Source organism: Arachis ipaensis, chromosome B3 (assembly GCF_059453495.1).
Source record: "Arachis ipaensis isolate K30076 ecotype BB chromosome B3, ASM5945349v1, whole genome shotgun sequence".
NCBI classification, from domain to species: Eukaryota; Viridiplantae; Streptophyta; class Magnoliopsida; order Fabales; family Fabaceae; genus Arachis; species Arachis ipaensis.
The window spans coordinates 14899314-14915398 of NC_142438.1; the positions used below are offsets into that span (position 1 = coordinate 14899314).

Here is a 16085-nt window from a genome sequence, read left to right on the forward strand (position 1 = left end):
GGTTTAAAATTTTAGAGTGCGGGTAGAGTTAGGATTCAGAGATTCTCAACCCTTGAATAGGGTAGAATAGAGTTTTAAGAAAGTTTTCAACCCACGAGTAGGATTAGGGTAGAGTCCAAACCTACCCTACCCTACCCATTGTCAGCCCTAACTGTCGGCGGTTACCATTGTAGAAAGTAGCTGGGTTTCAGAGCTTTGATCCTCTTCTCGTGTTGTGATTCCGCCGATGATGCTGCTGAGTAGGCGAAGTTTCTATGGTTCGACTCGTTGTATAGTATCAAACACCACTGTTGGTAACTCCTACGGTTGTTGTGATACCACACCTCAGTCCTATGGTCCCTGCGAAAATTCTTGGAGCTGTTGGTACAATTTTTTAGAGACATTTTTTTGTAAAGTTGAAGGAGCCTAGGCCCATAAAGAAAATAACACTAAAATAAAAGGTTCTTGGACCAAAAGTATCCTTTTTTACATCATCTCTCAATAACTAAACTAGTTTTAAGGAAAAAGTATCTAAAAAGAAGAAAGTCTCTTTATACTTGACATTATTGTGCGCTAGCCCATGAGCATACTGGTTTACTTCTCTGCCAGTATGTGTAAATAAAAATTTTCAAGGTCTACGAAGGAGTTCTTATATCTCCCTGAGCACTTTATTGTGGTAGTTTTTTTTTTTTCATTTTGTACTTCTTCAATACCTCGTAGACCTTCATCAAATCTATCTCCACTCTTCTCATTCCTAAATCTGAAGCCATACGAAGTCCATAACAGATACCCCACAACTCTGCTTGCACCAGCTGACATCCTCTTAGATTCGCTAGAAACCCCCAATCCACTCTCCATGGTGGGTCCTTAGAAGGCCTCTGCACCCAGCTCTCAAGGTTCCTTCTTGTGAGGTGTCATCCATATTTAATTAACCCAATCTTTTTTTAGAGAATTCCAATGTAAGTTTCTCTTTAGTATTCTCTTTGTTATAAAAACTTATCTTTTTGATGTGATTTTTTTGTATTTTTTCGCTTTTTTTTTCTGATGATTAAAATAGGGTTCACCGAGCAGAGAAAATTTAGATTGTGAACCTTTAGTTTTGCCACTTCTAGCAGAGTCAGTAATAAGTAAACACAAACTCGTTCATCCATGATCCAACTATGTTATATGCATTTATCCATATCATTGATAATATTAGTTTGTATTCATAACTTCAAAGGCATAATAAAGAAGAAAGCAATAGCATTGGGGTTTACAATTCTTGCCTAGATCTTAGATGCATTGGGACAATCTCACAATGCATGGAGGATCGTTTCTTTCACCTGACAATGCATGGAGGATCGTTTCTTTCACCTGGGGCCATCTATGGCAGTAGGGGGAGGCACCCATCATTCTAGCTTTCCTATCAACTGTCATAAACCTTTCATGATATATAAGCTACAAAAAGATACACACTCTCTTTAGCTTTTTTATTTCTATACGGCTTTCCACATTTTACTGTTTTTACATTGCTAGATAGTTTAAGTTATTGTATGCGATTGCAATAGTAAAATCTCTATTAAGAGTAAATTTTCATTCTATAATGTATTTTTCTTTATGAGGTTGTGGAGGCTCTGTTTTTCTTATTTCTTCTATTAAATTCTGGGAGAAAAAAGCTTCTAATATATTGAGCTACCATTGATTATCTGTATTCACAAAATCTCCAATTGTGCACTGCTCCTCTTCTTTTGGGATGTCTTCTAACACTTTTTTTTTTCTAAGTAATTCCTTTTCTAATAGCCAAATGTCATCCTAGAATTTGATTATTTTTCCATCACCTATATATAATTCACTTACAGTGTTATTTTATCTTAGTCCACACACTTTGCAGTTTCCTCGAGAAGGGAGAACTTTTGTTATTGTTTATATTCTCCAACCCCTCTAACAATCCTTGCTTGTCATGTGTAATAACTTGTGTCCATAGAGCCCCCTGCTCTATAACTAATATCTAAAGAATTTTTTTGATAAAGACTTCATTTATCTTTTAGAGTTTGCAAAATCCCAACCTCCTTGCTGTTTCAGCTAACACAGCGTCTCCCATCCAATTTGCTGGATCCTTTTCTTATTTTAGCTATCTCCCCAAATGAAACTTCGTATAGCTTTCTCTATCTCTGTATAAATTCTTTTTGGAAGTCTAGTGTGTTACATGTTATAGTAGGCTAAAGGGTTCAGGATAGCCTTAGCAAGCGTTATTCTCTCCACTAGAGATAAGTACTGGCTTTTCCATCTCTTTAACTTATTCTACACACGATGAAGTACATGTTTAAACTTCTCCTTTCCTCCTCGTTGGTTAATAATCATAGCTCCTGGATACTTTCTCAAGTTTTGATTTTGCTGCAACTGACATATTTTTTTATGGCTTCTCTATCTTCTTCCTTCACATTATTAGAGAAAACTATGATCGTTTTTTGAACACTAACTTTTAGTCGCCAGACATCTCACAAAACTCCTTTATTACGTCTACAATAACTGCAATTTGATCTACATTTGCTTCTGCAAAACGCTAAAAAATCATCTATGAAGAGAAGGTGGGGGATGATCAGCCCCTTCCTTTCCACTGTAATCGACTTTCATAGATTAGAATCAACATACTCTTTTATGAGTTAGAATAATTTATCCATCATAATCATAAAGAGATAAAGTGACAAAGGGTCACCTTGCCTCAAACTCCTTAAGGGACTAAAATGCTCTTTTTTTTCCTCTGTTCCATAACAGATTGTATGAAACAGAGGAAATACGGGTCACAATAAGCTCTTTTAGCTTGTTAGTCACCCCAAATTCCTCCAAGCATTGGTTGAAGAACGACTACTTTATTTTATCATAAGCTTTCTCAAAATCGAGTTTAATCGCTATAAAGCTTCTCTTGCCTCTCATCTTTTTCATAATATACACTACAAGAGACACGCCGAATAGTGGCGGTTTCTGTAGGAATTTGCTGCGGTTTTTAACCGCTGGCAAAACGAAATTCCAATGGTTCTACAAGCGTTGCCTATTAGGGGTGGAGATTTGATTTTGCGGCGGTTTTGAGAAACCGCTGGCACAATCGCAGTAAATCAAATAATTGATTTTGCGGCAGTTTCAGAACCGCCGCTATTTGGTCATTGGAATTTAAAAAAAATGTGCGGTGGTCCAAAACCGCCGCAGATTTATGTGGATTTTTTTTTTAAAGAATGCGACATGATTATATCACATACAAAGCGAATGTAAATGACTTGCTAGCATAACATTCCCTTATAATAAAAAACAAGATTATATCACCAGTTCATGCACATGAATAAATTCATGAAGCTATTTCACAATTTAAGACAAAATAAAAATTTTGACAAAGAATAAAAAAAGCATACTTTAACCTCTTTTATCATACTTTCTTGTTCTAACTGCAAAGCAAAATAGTGCAGTTATTAGCTAAACTACTTAATAATGCTTGTTGAATTCATCTCACATTCCAATTTAGACCTCTTCTCTCGGCTCCATTATTCTTCATTGGTTGTTGACTCAATTTCAAGTTCCATACTTTGGTGAGACTGTTGTTGGTTCTCAGGAATCAAAGAATGCATGTTGAACTTGCTTTGAGGCCCCTCTATTACTCTATGTTGTTGGCTACTGGAACCATCTTCATTAACACAAGCTCTCTCATTTTCAGTACTAGGGTGATTGTTGTTGTTGTTCTTGTTAGCACTTGTTGTGTCTTTTGTTTCAAGCATGTGTATTTTCTCAACCAATGGCTTTCACACTCGGACTCGAGCATTTATGAACCAATTCGATACCTACATTAATTAGTTTGTTACATATTTAGAGTATCTTCTGTTAGTAAAAACTAAAGAGAAATGTTTCTTGTACTCATTTTTCGTTACATAGTAACAAGTATTTATACTGACTGGTCCCATTCCCTTGCATGGGATGAAAATATGAAAATAAAAATATTTACTTTATGACACTGTTTAAAGCTATCATATGATGAAATAGACCCCCTTTCAAAAAAGCTACCATATGAACATTGTAAATTACAAATTCAATGAACTGAATATGTAAAAAGACCAACAAATAAAATGATGAATTTGAAAGGAATAATCTCCCACCTGGTTTCGCGAAAGACCTGTTTGTGTTGCCAATATGTGTTTATCAGTGTCTGGGGTAACTGAAATGAAATTCAAACTAAGAATAAAACATGTTTTATTCATATAAACTAAGAATTATGCATTCAAGTACTATTTTTGTTTAAAATGGCTGACTACACGATACAAGGATACTATTTGTTATTAATATTAGTATTAATCGATGGAAAACAATACATATTAGAATATTCACTTCTGAACTTGGGACTTGGTGCTATAAGCCCTTACCCTTAACCTTACTCATATGAAGTGTCGAGCCACGGTGATATACATAATACATAACTTCAAACCTTATCACATGTGAAACAAAGTTTAATAATGATCACAAGCATTTTACGATATAGTTTTCCAAATCTTGTAAGTTGCATTAATGTCTAACCAATCATATTCACAACTTTTCACTCACAAAATGTCACATTTTAGTAAGAGAACTACCTCACCTCAGCAAGTGCGCATTTGTTTCCTTTTGTCTCATTGTTAACTCCATTAACAACACCCTTCAAAATTAAAAAAAAAAATGTTATAACCATCACTGCAGAAAAAGAAAAAGCGAAAGAAGTCAAAAGAATACAGTTATAAGCATGTACCATGACCTCTTTTCACTTGATGGTAGTTCTAGTAATCTTTGAGGTTCCCTCCTCCTCAAAGAATGAAAGTTTTAGTCAACTTGGTACCTTTAAAATAAGGATTCTCTTTAAAATTGTGAAAATGTTATAATTTTTTCATTATTAGAATCAAGACAGAAAATAATCAAAATTGAGAGAAAATAGAAAAACTGATCCTATCATTAAAAACAAAATAGATATAAAAAAATAGGGAAAAATGAGAGAAGAATCTTACAAAGGTGATTGAGTAGCCCAACTTCATATCTTTGAAATCTTCAACATCAAGGGAATGTAAATACTTGAAGATCTATGTCATACAAAAATGTCAATGTATTAGAAATTGTTCAAACCTTTCTTAACTCTTCCCTCCCCCCCCCCCCCCAAAAAAAACAAGAATCTCATTGTGATACAATCTAACCTATTACAATTCTTTAAAATAAAATTTCAACCCCAAAATATATCATAAACTAAAATAGTAGTAGAAATAATAAGAAGTAGTACATTCAAATCCTCAACAACTATGCAATAAGTACTTATAAATTAAACATTTTAAGAGTCTAAACTAGGACAACATAAAACACACTCAAAGACAATCAAAGCATCATGTAGCAGATAGCATAAAAGAATATAGATCCTTGAAAAAGAATATGACCTGCCAGTGATAATAACATCAAAGTATTGAAGCCAGGCAAAACTTTTACTTCCATTTAACTCACTGGATCCAGAGAGAAAATTCATGACAATGTTTGTGTACTCCCACAAACTGCAAATGCCATATTGATAATGTTCCATCCGCCAGTAATAACCACAAGATAGTTCGACTAGTCATTAATACCCCCTTTCTTCTTAAGTTAGAGCATACTCTCATTTGCATTTTTCTTCTTCTCCATTCTTGTTCAGTTAATAGTTCACGAACCTTGATTTTGAGCTCTTTCTAGAACTCCTCTGAGTGTTCATATTGTTTATCATATTTTTCCTGATAAGCACAAAAGAGAATGAGAGAGAACAAAATATAATAGGTCTTTTGGTGGGAAAAGAAAGGCAACCAATATATTTTTTGTTTAGTATTGATAGCATACTAATTATAAGATATTAGAACACGAGCAGGGACTAGACAGATGCAAAACAAAAAGAAAGCCTCAGTGCCTCACAACAAGAGGGTATTCCAAAATTCTAGGTTCTAGGTGCATAATAAAGATCACAGATTTGTATAGAACTCTAATAATAAAACAGTAAACACATGCAATGAAGAGAATATTGCACACAATAACAAGTGGATGAATGCAGACAAATGACCAGTAAAAATTGAGAGCATTCAGCTAAAAATCAATGAATGATCATAGTTGAAGTGCTAAAATTTCAAAGAAATAGAGAATCCAAAAAAAACAACCCACAAAAAAAGCAGAATAAAACCCCTTAATGGAAATCATAAACACCAAAAGAGAGTAATAAAAAAAAGCAAGAGTGATAGAGAGAATGCTAAACAGGAAAGAAGAAATTAATTTCAGCCGTGAACACAGAGAGATAACAAACAATAAAGATAAAGGCATACTGGAGAGGAAGAATAACAAGATCAGCTGCGATTACCTGGAAAGAATAATAAGAGCAGTAATGTTTTTGTTCTGGATTTGGAAGTTTGGAGGTAGCAACGCACGATAAGGCAATGCAAGATTGATATATAGAAGAGTGGCTCTTGCTCTTGCTATTGCTCTTACTAGATTTCAAAGCTCTTGCTCTGCCTGCAAAAAATATTGTCCATATTCCAAAAGGGTGCTTCTTTCAGCGCTATAACTACCAAAGCTGAATGTAATTTTAATGAAAAACAACAATAAAAATTGACTTCAATAATTAACAGAATTGGAAATTTCAATAATGGCATAGCAAAATCACACAAGTGTTAAGATAGAGAGCTTCAATCACAGAATAATCTAAGTTCATCCCATGACAAGGATGAAATTGCCACACAATGCTAAATGAAACTTCCAAATTATAGAAACAAAATCCGTATTCTATTGGAACATATCTCAATAACATAATAGTTAATTGAATTGAAGGCAAAATCTTCAATCTAAAATGGAAGTGAATTGAATTGAAAAAAAAAATAGGGAACATGGTGATAATCTTCGGAAGGGACAACTATAGCATCAAGAAGGAGAGAGTAAGAATACATCAAAGAAATGAACTTAGAAAGAAAGTTAGGAGAATAGTGGAACAAAATAGAAGCAGAACAGTTTCAAAAAAGGAAGAAGCAGAGTTACCATTTGTCCTGGTTTCGGCGACGGTTGTAACTGGTGGCGGGTGTGCGATGGCGAGCTCCTCTCCCTATTTGGCTCCTCCCAGCGGCAGCTCTATCAGTGGCAGCAGCAGCAAACCCTAATGGCAACGGGAACAGGATGCTACGACGACGGCCTTGACCCCAATCGACGGCAGCGGCGGCAGCAGAGCAGGACGGTGCGAGAACGGACCTCCTCCTTCTCGCCTGCGTTCATCGTCTTCTGCTTCTCCTTCACTCTTCGTCGTTCTTCTCCTTCGTGAGCGTGCACACTCCCTCTCTTCGCGAACTCTCTCTCTCTCTCTCTCTCTTCGGCTTCAGTGGCGACGACGGCAAGCTTAGTGGTGGCAGCGGTGGCAAGACGCGATGGTGAAGACCCGCGATGAGGACGACGACGGCGCTGGCTTCGCGGTGAGCTGATGCGATCTCCTTCTCTCTTCGCGGTTCTTTCTCTTGCGGTTTTGGCTTTCCGACGGCACGGCAACGCGACGGCGGCGGCGAACCCAGCTGCGCCAGCCCGGTTCCTTCCTCCCTTCTCTCTTCTTCTTCATTTTTCCCTCTTTTCTCTTTAGATTTCTCTCTTTCTTTTTTATGCTGTTGCCGAGTGTTGTGTTTTTTGAAAGAGGAAGATTGAAATATTGCCGAAAAAAAGCTAAATTAGCTTCGGTTCTAAAAAATTCATGGCAAAACTTTATTAAATAGCTATTCTTCCAACTTTCACCACTAAAACTGCTGGAAAACCACTAGATAGCTGCGGTTGTAAAAACAGCTGCTAGTTATCCGCAGCTATCTTCTATTTTTGTGTTAGTGATAAGTTATCTCGTTAACTATTAATATATTATTGGAGATATTTCATCCTGTAATAAAATTAGATTGCTATGTAGCAATTTTATTAGCCAGCCCAGGTTTAATTTTCTCAATCACAATTTTAGACAACCCTTTGTCACTCACGTTGCAAAGAAAAATGGGTTTGAATTGAGTTATGAACTCTGACGTGGGAATATTTGAAATAAGCGTAATCAACGTGTTATTCATCTTCTTTATGTAATTTGAGCAAATATCTACTATGGAGGGAACATTTTAGACTTGATACAGTTTCAAGTATCTGTGTAAAAGCTTGTTGGGAAGCCACATTTTCCAAGTGCTTTAAGAGAACCAATTCTAAAAGGAGGATGCTCCCATAAAGATGCGTAAAACGTCTTTTTGTAAAGACACTTATGTGTCGCATTATTATTGGACGTATTAATGAACCGATTATTTTTTAATTTCTTAACAAACTAGAATAAAATCGATTTTTTTATAACAATAACAATAAATCCAATTGTTATCAGATCCGGTCGAACCGACCAATTTACATAATTCATTGAATCATGGGTTTTTTTTGTTTTTTAAAACGAAAATTAGGGATATATTTATCTTTTTATTAAAAAAATTAAACATGATTCGATTTAGATTGTGTAAATCGGTCGGACCAAATCTGGTCTAATAATTATAGTGCAAACAATTGAATTTATTATTGTTGCTATAATAAACTGATTTTGTTCTGGTTTATTAAAAAATAAATTAACTGGTTTAATAAAGATGTCCAATAATATCATGACACATGTAAACGTCTTTAAAAAAAAGACATTTTTAGTGTCTTTATCGAAGTGGTCTCCTTTTCTAAAAAATGCACCTTTAGTTTTCTCTAAAGTTGGAAGCCATTCATATTCCTTCTGTTCTCTTCGGCTAGAGGAGGACCCGGGGGGAGGGATACTTGTTGATAATTGTTTTTTTCTCCTTATACAGCACCTTAATTAAAAAAGTCAATGGTGTGTTGGGTAATAGTTTTCTCTTTTTCACCATTCCTATTCCACAATTTTAAGATTCTATTCTTTTTCCTTCTTATAATAGTCTTAGTGTGGTAGTACTTCCTATTGTGATAGCCTTAACTTGTACCACCTATCTTTTTCTTGACTTCTGTCTTCTGTAACCACATAAATTCTTGACTTTTATTTTTGGTAATTACTTTTTGTTTTTATATTTGATATTTTTGGACGAATTTTGTTTCTGGGTCTTCTTAAAGAAGTTTTGTTTTGGCCCATAAAAGAGATAAAATTTCATGTAGTTGATTCATTCAGTTACGACCTACCCAAATCAAAACTACGTAGCTCAAGCCTATCTTTCGTCCTTTACCTTTTCTTTTTTCTTTTTTTTTTATACTTTTTTTTAATTTAAAAGGAGGATTGTTAATGTAGTATACTCTGAATAGAATTACTGATTTAGACAGAAATTTATAATTAATAAGTTGTAGAATAATGCAGTTTGTATACCAAAAAAGTGTATGTGTTTTTTAAGATATACTTTAAATTTAAGCGTGGAGAGATGAATAAATAAAATAACGTGAAGACTATAACTTCATTAAATAATGAAAAGATAAATGTTAAAAGAAAAATTAAAACAGTAAGATTACAGGACTTCCAAACATTATTATTTTAAGCTAATACTTAGCAAATAATAATTTATTATACTCACATTTACAGAATTTTACACATAAAATATATAATTTATATTTATATTTATCAAAATTTATACATATGACTCAACATAATTTATATCTGTATTTGTCATAATTTGCACACATGAATCAACATTAAAGATAGTTTGTGTTGACAAAAATTAATAAAAAATGTTGACCCTAAAATTTTCTGAAATTAGAAAACTTCTCTAAATTATATTTTTAACTATACTATTTATAAGAAATAAAAAAGTTATTCTATATACATATCAATATATCATTAGGATCGGAGCTCCTATCAGAATTCATTTAAATGGGACACTCATTGTATATTACTAAGTTTTAGTGCCAAATTTTAGGTAGTTGTCCATACTGGTTTAACTTTTCACTTGAAATGCTAGGCTGTTTACGAACGAGTTTTTTAACATTAAAAAAAATAGGTGTGTATACTAATAAATCCATTCTCTCCAAGCGACTACATGAGCCTGTTTGTTAAGGGGAACGAATCATTTAAGGGAGGGACTAACCGTCTGGCATAAAAACATAAGATGCCGCATACTTATTTGTAGAAATTGACAAACCATTTTTTATGGTTAGACGCTCTCCACAATGGAAATGGACAGGGCCAAATTAGGTATTTATCAGAGAAATAAAAATAAACACATTTGCAACTTACAATTAGGGATAATAATTACTAGTGGATATGACTATGAGCCTTTACATTTCATTCCTATTAACTATTAAGGCTCACGATCAAAACGTGTGCACAGAAGAGGTATCCTTAGAACACGTTTCGTTCCTTTTTCAAACTGACGTGAAACTTTAGATTTACCATCATGATTGTCTCCTTTCCAAAAAAAAAAAAGAAAAAACAACAACAACAACACACTTTACATACATACACTAGGTGCCTAAGAAGTAAGTGCAAGAAACTACATTTTAAAATTTACTTACAGTGTTTGTAGGACTAACTGCGGAGCTACCCTTACGTTAATAAAACAAAACGAAGATGGTAGTAGAATTAATATTTGATATTTAGGAGAATAACAGAACGTCGTCGTTGAAATTGAAGACTTCGTTCCATGTCAATTCTCCAACAGAACCTGCAGGACTGAGATTCATAGGACCACATTCCTTCACATCCTCAAACCACGTCGTTCTCCAAACCGACTCTGACTCTTCCTCTTCTCCCAACAAACCTTCCCACCACTCCACCGAATCCGCCTTCCCGGGCGACCGGGTCGGGTCATGCCCGCTCCGTGCATCCACCACCTCCACGGCCGCTTTGGCCGCCGCCGACTGTATGTCACGCCTGGACGACGAGAGAGGGCGTGGCAGCGAGTGAACAAGGTCGGGGAAATTGAGGGTGGCGGAGTTTCCTTTGAGGAAGAAAGCGGCGGAGTCGTATGCACGAGCCGCCATCTCAGGCGAGCCGAATGAGCCGAGCCATACACGGGTTTTCTGGCCGGGCATTCTGATCTCGGAGACGTAGCGTCCCCAGCTGCGTTTTCGAACCCCGCGGAATGCGGTATCGCGCTGGCGGGAACGTTTCTGGGTGCCCCGTTTAGCGGACGGGTCGGGTCGGTCACTTTCCTCGGTTATGGACATATGTGTGATTTATTCTTTCGATTCTGAGTTATGAGTGTTGAGTAATGATGCTTTGCGGGCTTCTTGGTAGTCAGATTTTGGGTGGGGGGTTTTAATTTGTAGCCACTGGATTTTCAAGTGTACTGTGGAGCGAAAGAGTTATATTAGCTAGCTGGCATTTCCTGTGCTTCACTGCTTCACTGCTTTTCATTTTTTTAATTATTAAATTTTTATTTTCTTTTTCCTCTTCGGCCTTCAAATTTATATCATACAAACAACTTATTTTAATTACCAACTTAACTTAAAAAAGCAAGACAGGTGTTTATTTTCAATACATATAAAAGAGGAAGGATATTCATTAGTCTAATTTAGAATGAAGGTGCAATGAAAAAGTTTCTAAAATTTTAATTGTACTATAAAAATGATCAAATTTGAAAAAATTATACTATTTTGATCTTTATTTTTTTTAGTCAACTTATTTTTTACATTGTGAGTGACTTAACATATTTTTTTAGGTAAAAACTCAGGTACAGTTGATTTCACGTGAAGTTGATACCTGAGAGTTGTTAGATTATTTGAATTATCTGACTAAATTTTTATCTAAAAACTTTTAGATTCACGTGAAGTTGACTACATCTGAGTTTTCACCATTCTTTTAACGTTAGATTAGACGGATCAAAAAAAAATATTTGATAAAACGATAATATTTAACTTTAATAATAATATATATTTTTGGGATAAGACGTTTTGTAAATTGTTGAGGGAAAAAGAATGTAAATTAACGTGGTGCTCAATTTCAAAAACGTTTATGATGCATTTTAAATCTCGAAAATTTTTTCGATACAAACAATGAATTTCAGAACCACTTTAAAATTTTACTCATATATATATATATATTAACAGGGCTATATATTTCTCTTTATGGTAGTAACTTTTTTTAGCATTATTTTTTTTAAATTCTTTTTAATTCTACTAGTGTATAATATTAACAAAAGTAATATTTAATCAAATGATAATCTTTTTAAAAATTCAATTAAAAATTATTAAGTTTGAATATTATTAGTATATACTAATGCATTAATATGTAATAACCTTTATAAATTAAATGTGTATAATAATAATAAATGTGAAATTAGTCAAAATAATACGTATATCATATTTTAATTTCTCAATTTAACTCTTATAAATAACATTTTTTGATAAATTATATATAATAAATGTTATTTTAGAGAAAAAATAGTACACCAAACTTCTCTCACATATTATCATTATTTTATAGTTGTAACAAATATAAGATTAATTAATGTAAGTACTTTGCACTCTAACTAAAAGATCATGAGTTTTTGAGTATGGAAAATTATATTTTAGGAACAAAAATTCGTACTTCAAACATTCTTTTCCGTCTCCATTATTATACTAGTGTATTGATATATAGACATTAATAATTTACTCTTTTATCATTTATTATATCTGTATAAAAATAATAAAAGTAAAAAATTATCTCAAAAAAATAATAGAAGTAAAAATAAACAAGGTGATAATAATTCTTTATACTATAATTAAAAATAATTAAATTCAAATTTTAGAAATCACAAAAAATAGAATATTTTTTATAAATATATATGACAAAAAAATTTTAAAACAAAAATTTATTCCCAAAACTTTCTATTTATTTATTTCTCTCTCTCTCTCTTATATATATATTTGAAGTAGATAATAATGATTCATATAACACAGACTATTCTTTCTAAAACTATATGTGGAAATAAGCACAAAATTGTAAGTAAAATAAACCACGCATGTCTGATTTCAGAATTCACCCGTCTTTTAAATATCAATGATGCTAGATGTAGTTAAAAATTAATTAAAAATATAAAATAATATATACTAAAATATAAAATATATTAAAAATAATTTAAATAATATAACATATGTATTTATCTATATATATATAGTAACTAATTTTAGTATATTATATTTTTGCCTTTAACATATATTATTATTGTTTTTGTTTTTTTGCTCTCTAATAATTGAAAGTTGACAGTAAATAATCGCTGAATGCGAATTGGATAAGTCTTAACAGGCAAACATACATAATTAGCCACTAGATTATTCATTGTATATTTTGTTACCAAGTGACAGCCTATTAATTACTTCAATATATATAATATATCATTTTTAACTTGCGTCTTGTAGTGAAAAAAATATATAATGGTGTTTTTTAATCATGTTGCTATGTATGGATCAACATCATAATTTCATATAATATTTAATTGTACTACTTGGGAAGGTAATTTATCAAGTTTGTTTTTAAGCTTGAACAATGTTATATGGCATCAATTGGCGTGTCCTAATTGATCACTCAATCTAGGTCGATATAGGGTCTTGCCAACCTTGAAGGTGTATACGTGCTTATCAACTAGGCTAATTAATAGGATTTTCTTCCCCATAGCCATCAACTTACATTTCTTTATTAATTGTAATTTGCAGCATAGAAGGTGCTACGAGCCATCCTTTATCATCGAGTTAATTGAATTATATCATGTTGATTTGGCAATTTCACTAACTGATACATTATAATTGCTGTTAAATATTTGTCCGTATGGGCTTACAGCCTTTTCTTAGCAACTACTTTGACAATATATAACTCTAACAACTTACTGTTATATGTCTAACTTTACCGAGAAAGGTTAAATTGATTAGGTTTTGAACAAATTAATAGCAACATATATATTATTTAATTTTATGCTAATAACAAAAGTTTTTTGATAAGATGATGTATAGTCGAAAATGTACTTATATTGTATGTAGCACTTACCACGCAATGCTAAACATATACGACAAACTTCTAAGTCCAGTAGAGATTCACTTGATATCATCACATGGATCAATTATAAATACTCATCACATAACTTCTTTAATATATTAAGTGGAATTAAACATATCACTTGTTTAGGTAGGAAGCATCTTGAAGTATTAATAAGTAGTTTAATTACAAGATCAAATTCAATAAACGTTTTTTTTTTTGAGAGACTTCTACTCTTTTTATATATGACTTCAATTAAAAAAAATTAAATTAGATTTGTCAAATTTTTTAAAATAAAATTTGAGGATACTAGTGATACAAAAGATTCGGATTTTAAATTTTTTTTTCATTAACAATAATTTTTTATATTTTAAAAAATTATTATTAATAAAAAAAATTTTAGATGCCTCATTTAAAGCCAAGTAATGTGTTTCGGTCACTCCTCTTAAATCCAATAAAATCACTTAATCATGGCCAAAATCAACACGGTTTTAGACACATTGAATAATAATGCATTTTGTAATTCAAATCATATAGAATTATATTTTTTTTCAGAAAAAATATAAGTAGACAATGAAAATACTAAATAATATAAATAATAGATCTATCGGATGTTCAATTTACTAAATGTGCGAATGGTTATCTTAATATTAAGATTTAGATAAATACGTAATTTGAGATGTAATGTGTTTTTACTTTATTAGACTAATTTTAGAATCTATTATTTACATTATTCATAAAAATCATTGTGTACCTATTTTATTGAAACATTTCTAAAAACATAGAAAACGGTTGATTATCATATTTTCTAAGAGACAAAGAGTTATTAGCTCTCACAACTATGGTATCCAGACCCAGCACATTATATTACCCATTATTCATCTTAAAGACTCTTAATTTGAGTATTAAGGACTTTTTATAGGTACCTTTATCTTTTTGGAGACACGAACTCAAAGAAATTCGTCGCAGTCTCGTATCCGATCCTACAAATTTATGTTCTACTACTAAAAGAGATAATCATAGTCTCATTTTTGGAACACAATACAATCATGCAACTAATCATAGCATGCATACACTAGTTAAGAATCGAAAACATATTTAGAAAGCAAATCGATTATATATTTTTTAGAAGAACTTAACGATTTTTGAATTGAAAGTTGATTAGTTATTTTATATATTGATAAATATAACAAATCATTTTAAATATTATTGTAATTACAAGATAAAGAAATAAATTTATTTTTGAAGATTTTAATTATTGATGTTAAAAAATGAGAGTCGATACATGTCTTTAAAGGAAAGGATTTAGTTAATATGTATTTTAAAGAAGGACACAAGATAAACTTATTATTAGTGAATATATTTAAATATTTTTATTTAATAAATATATTAAAAATTTAAATTTTTTATATTTTTAATAAAAAAAATTTAATTTTATTATAATCTTAAATAAACCCCAAAGTAAAAACTAAAAGGTGGAAGTTGCCAAACATGAATAATTCAACATTTGGTGGTCATTGATGCATCAGCATGACATAATTAGTATGAGATGAATTTATTTTCTGTTGTTACAAAAGTTTCGAATTAGTAGATTCGTCAGTTAATAAATTTATGAGTAGTCATTAGAAGATTGCATTGCAGTACTATAGAGATCAGAGGATCGGATAAGAGACGAAGAAGCATATAATTGATTATCATCATTCATCAAAGCGGTGGAAAGAGGACGTACGAGTGAGTAATAAGAAAACACGTCATCATCATATATGGATGAAAAACGCGTGAAGCCAGCTGGGTGTGACTGTGAAGTATATATGAATTCCCAAGTGAAATAGTGAAGGGGTTAAAAATGGCAAAGCATTGTTTGAGCCACCAAACGAAGATTACATTACCAATTTATGATAATGAATGAAATCAATGAATAGATGCATGTCTGTGCAGTGCATGAATATAGGCATGCACCGTGTTGACTTCAACGCGTGTTTAATTATATATGTGAAGACCGTGCTGTACCCTATAGTACTTATTATTGTCCTTCACTTCCTCAGGCTCTTGTCTTATTCATTCTTGTTCTTGCAAGATACAATGCAACAACCGTGTTACAGCTGGTGCAATAATACACACTCTTTCTAGTTTCTACTTGCTAGTTACTACTTTCTCCCTCCCTCCATCTTGCTTCTTTTCTTTC

General features: G+C 32.3%; 1 protein-coding gene and 1 long non-coding RNA gene across 3 annotated transcripts; both read right to left on the reverse strand.

The window, feature by feature from the left end:
• Positions 1–3219: 3219 nt before the first annotated feature.
• On the reverse strand, positions 3220–7919 carry LOC107629744 (uncharacterized). 2 transcript variants are annotated; one of them, XR_001618031.3, is made up of 8 exons: positions 6997–7919; positions 6326–6477; positions 5391–5714; positions 4974–5045; positions 4721–4807; positions 4574–4630; positions 4098–4156; positions 3220–3785 (listed from the first exon to the last, which is right to left on the reverse strand). It is a non-coding gene; the product is annotated as an uncharacterized LOC107629744 (long non-coding RNA). The 2 variants fall into 2 exon arrangements; XR_001618032.3 differs by having other exon boundaries at positions 3645–3785; positions 4569–4630.
• A 2252-nt stretch (positions 7920–10171) lies between these two features.
• Positions 10172–11313, reverse strand: LOC107629745 (ethylene-responsive transcription factor ERF023-like). The gene has a single exon (XM_016332627.3). The coding sequence runs from the start codon at positions 11113–11115 to the stop codon at positions 10543–10545; it is 573 nt and encodes a 190-aa protein (XP_016188113.1). The 5' UTR covers positions 11116–11313; the 3' UTR covers positions 10172–10542.
• Positions 11314–16085: the final 4772 nt, after the last annotated feature.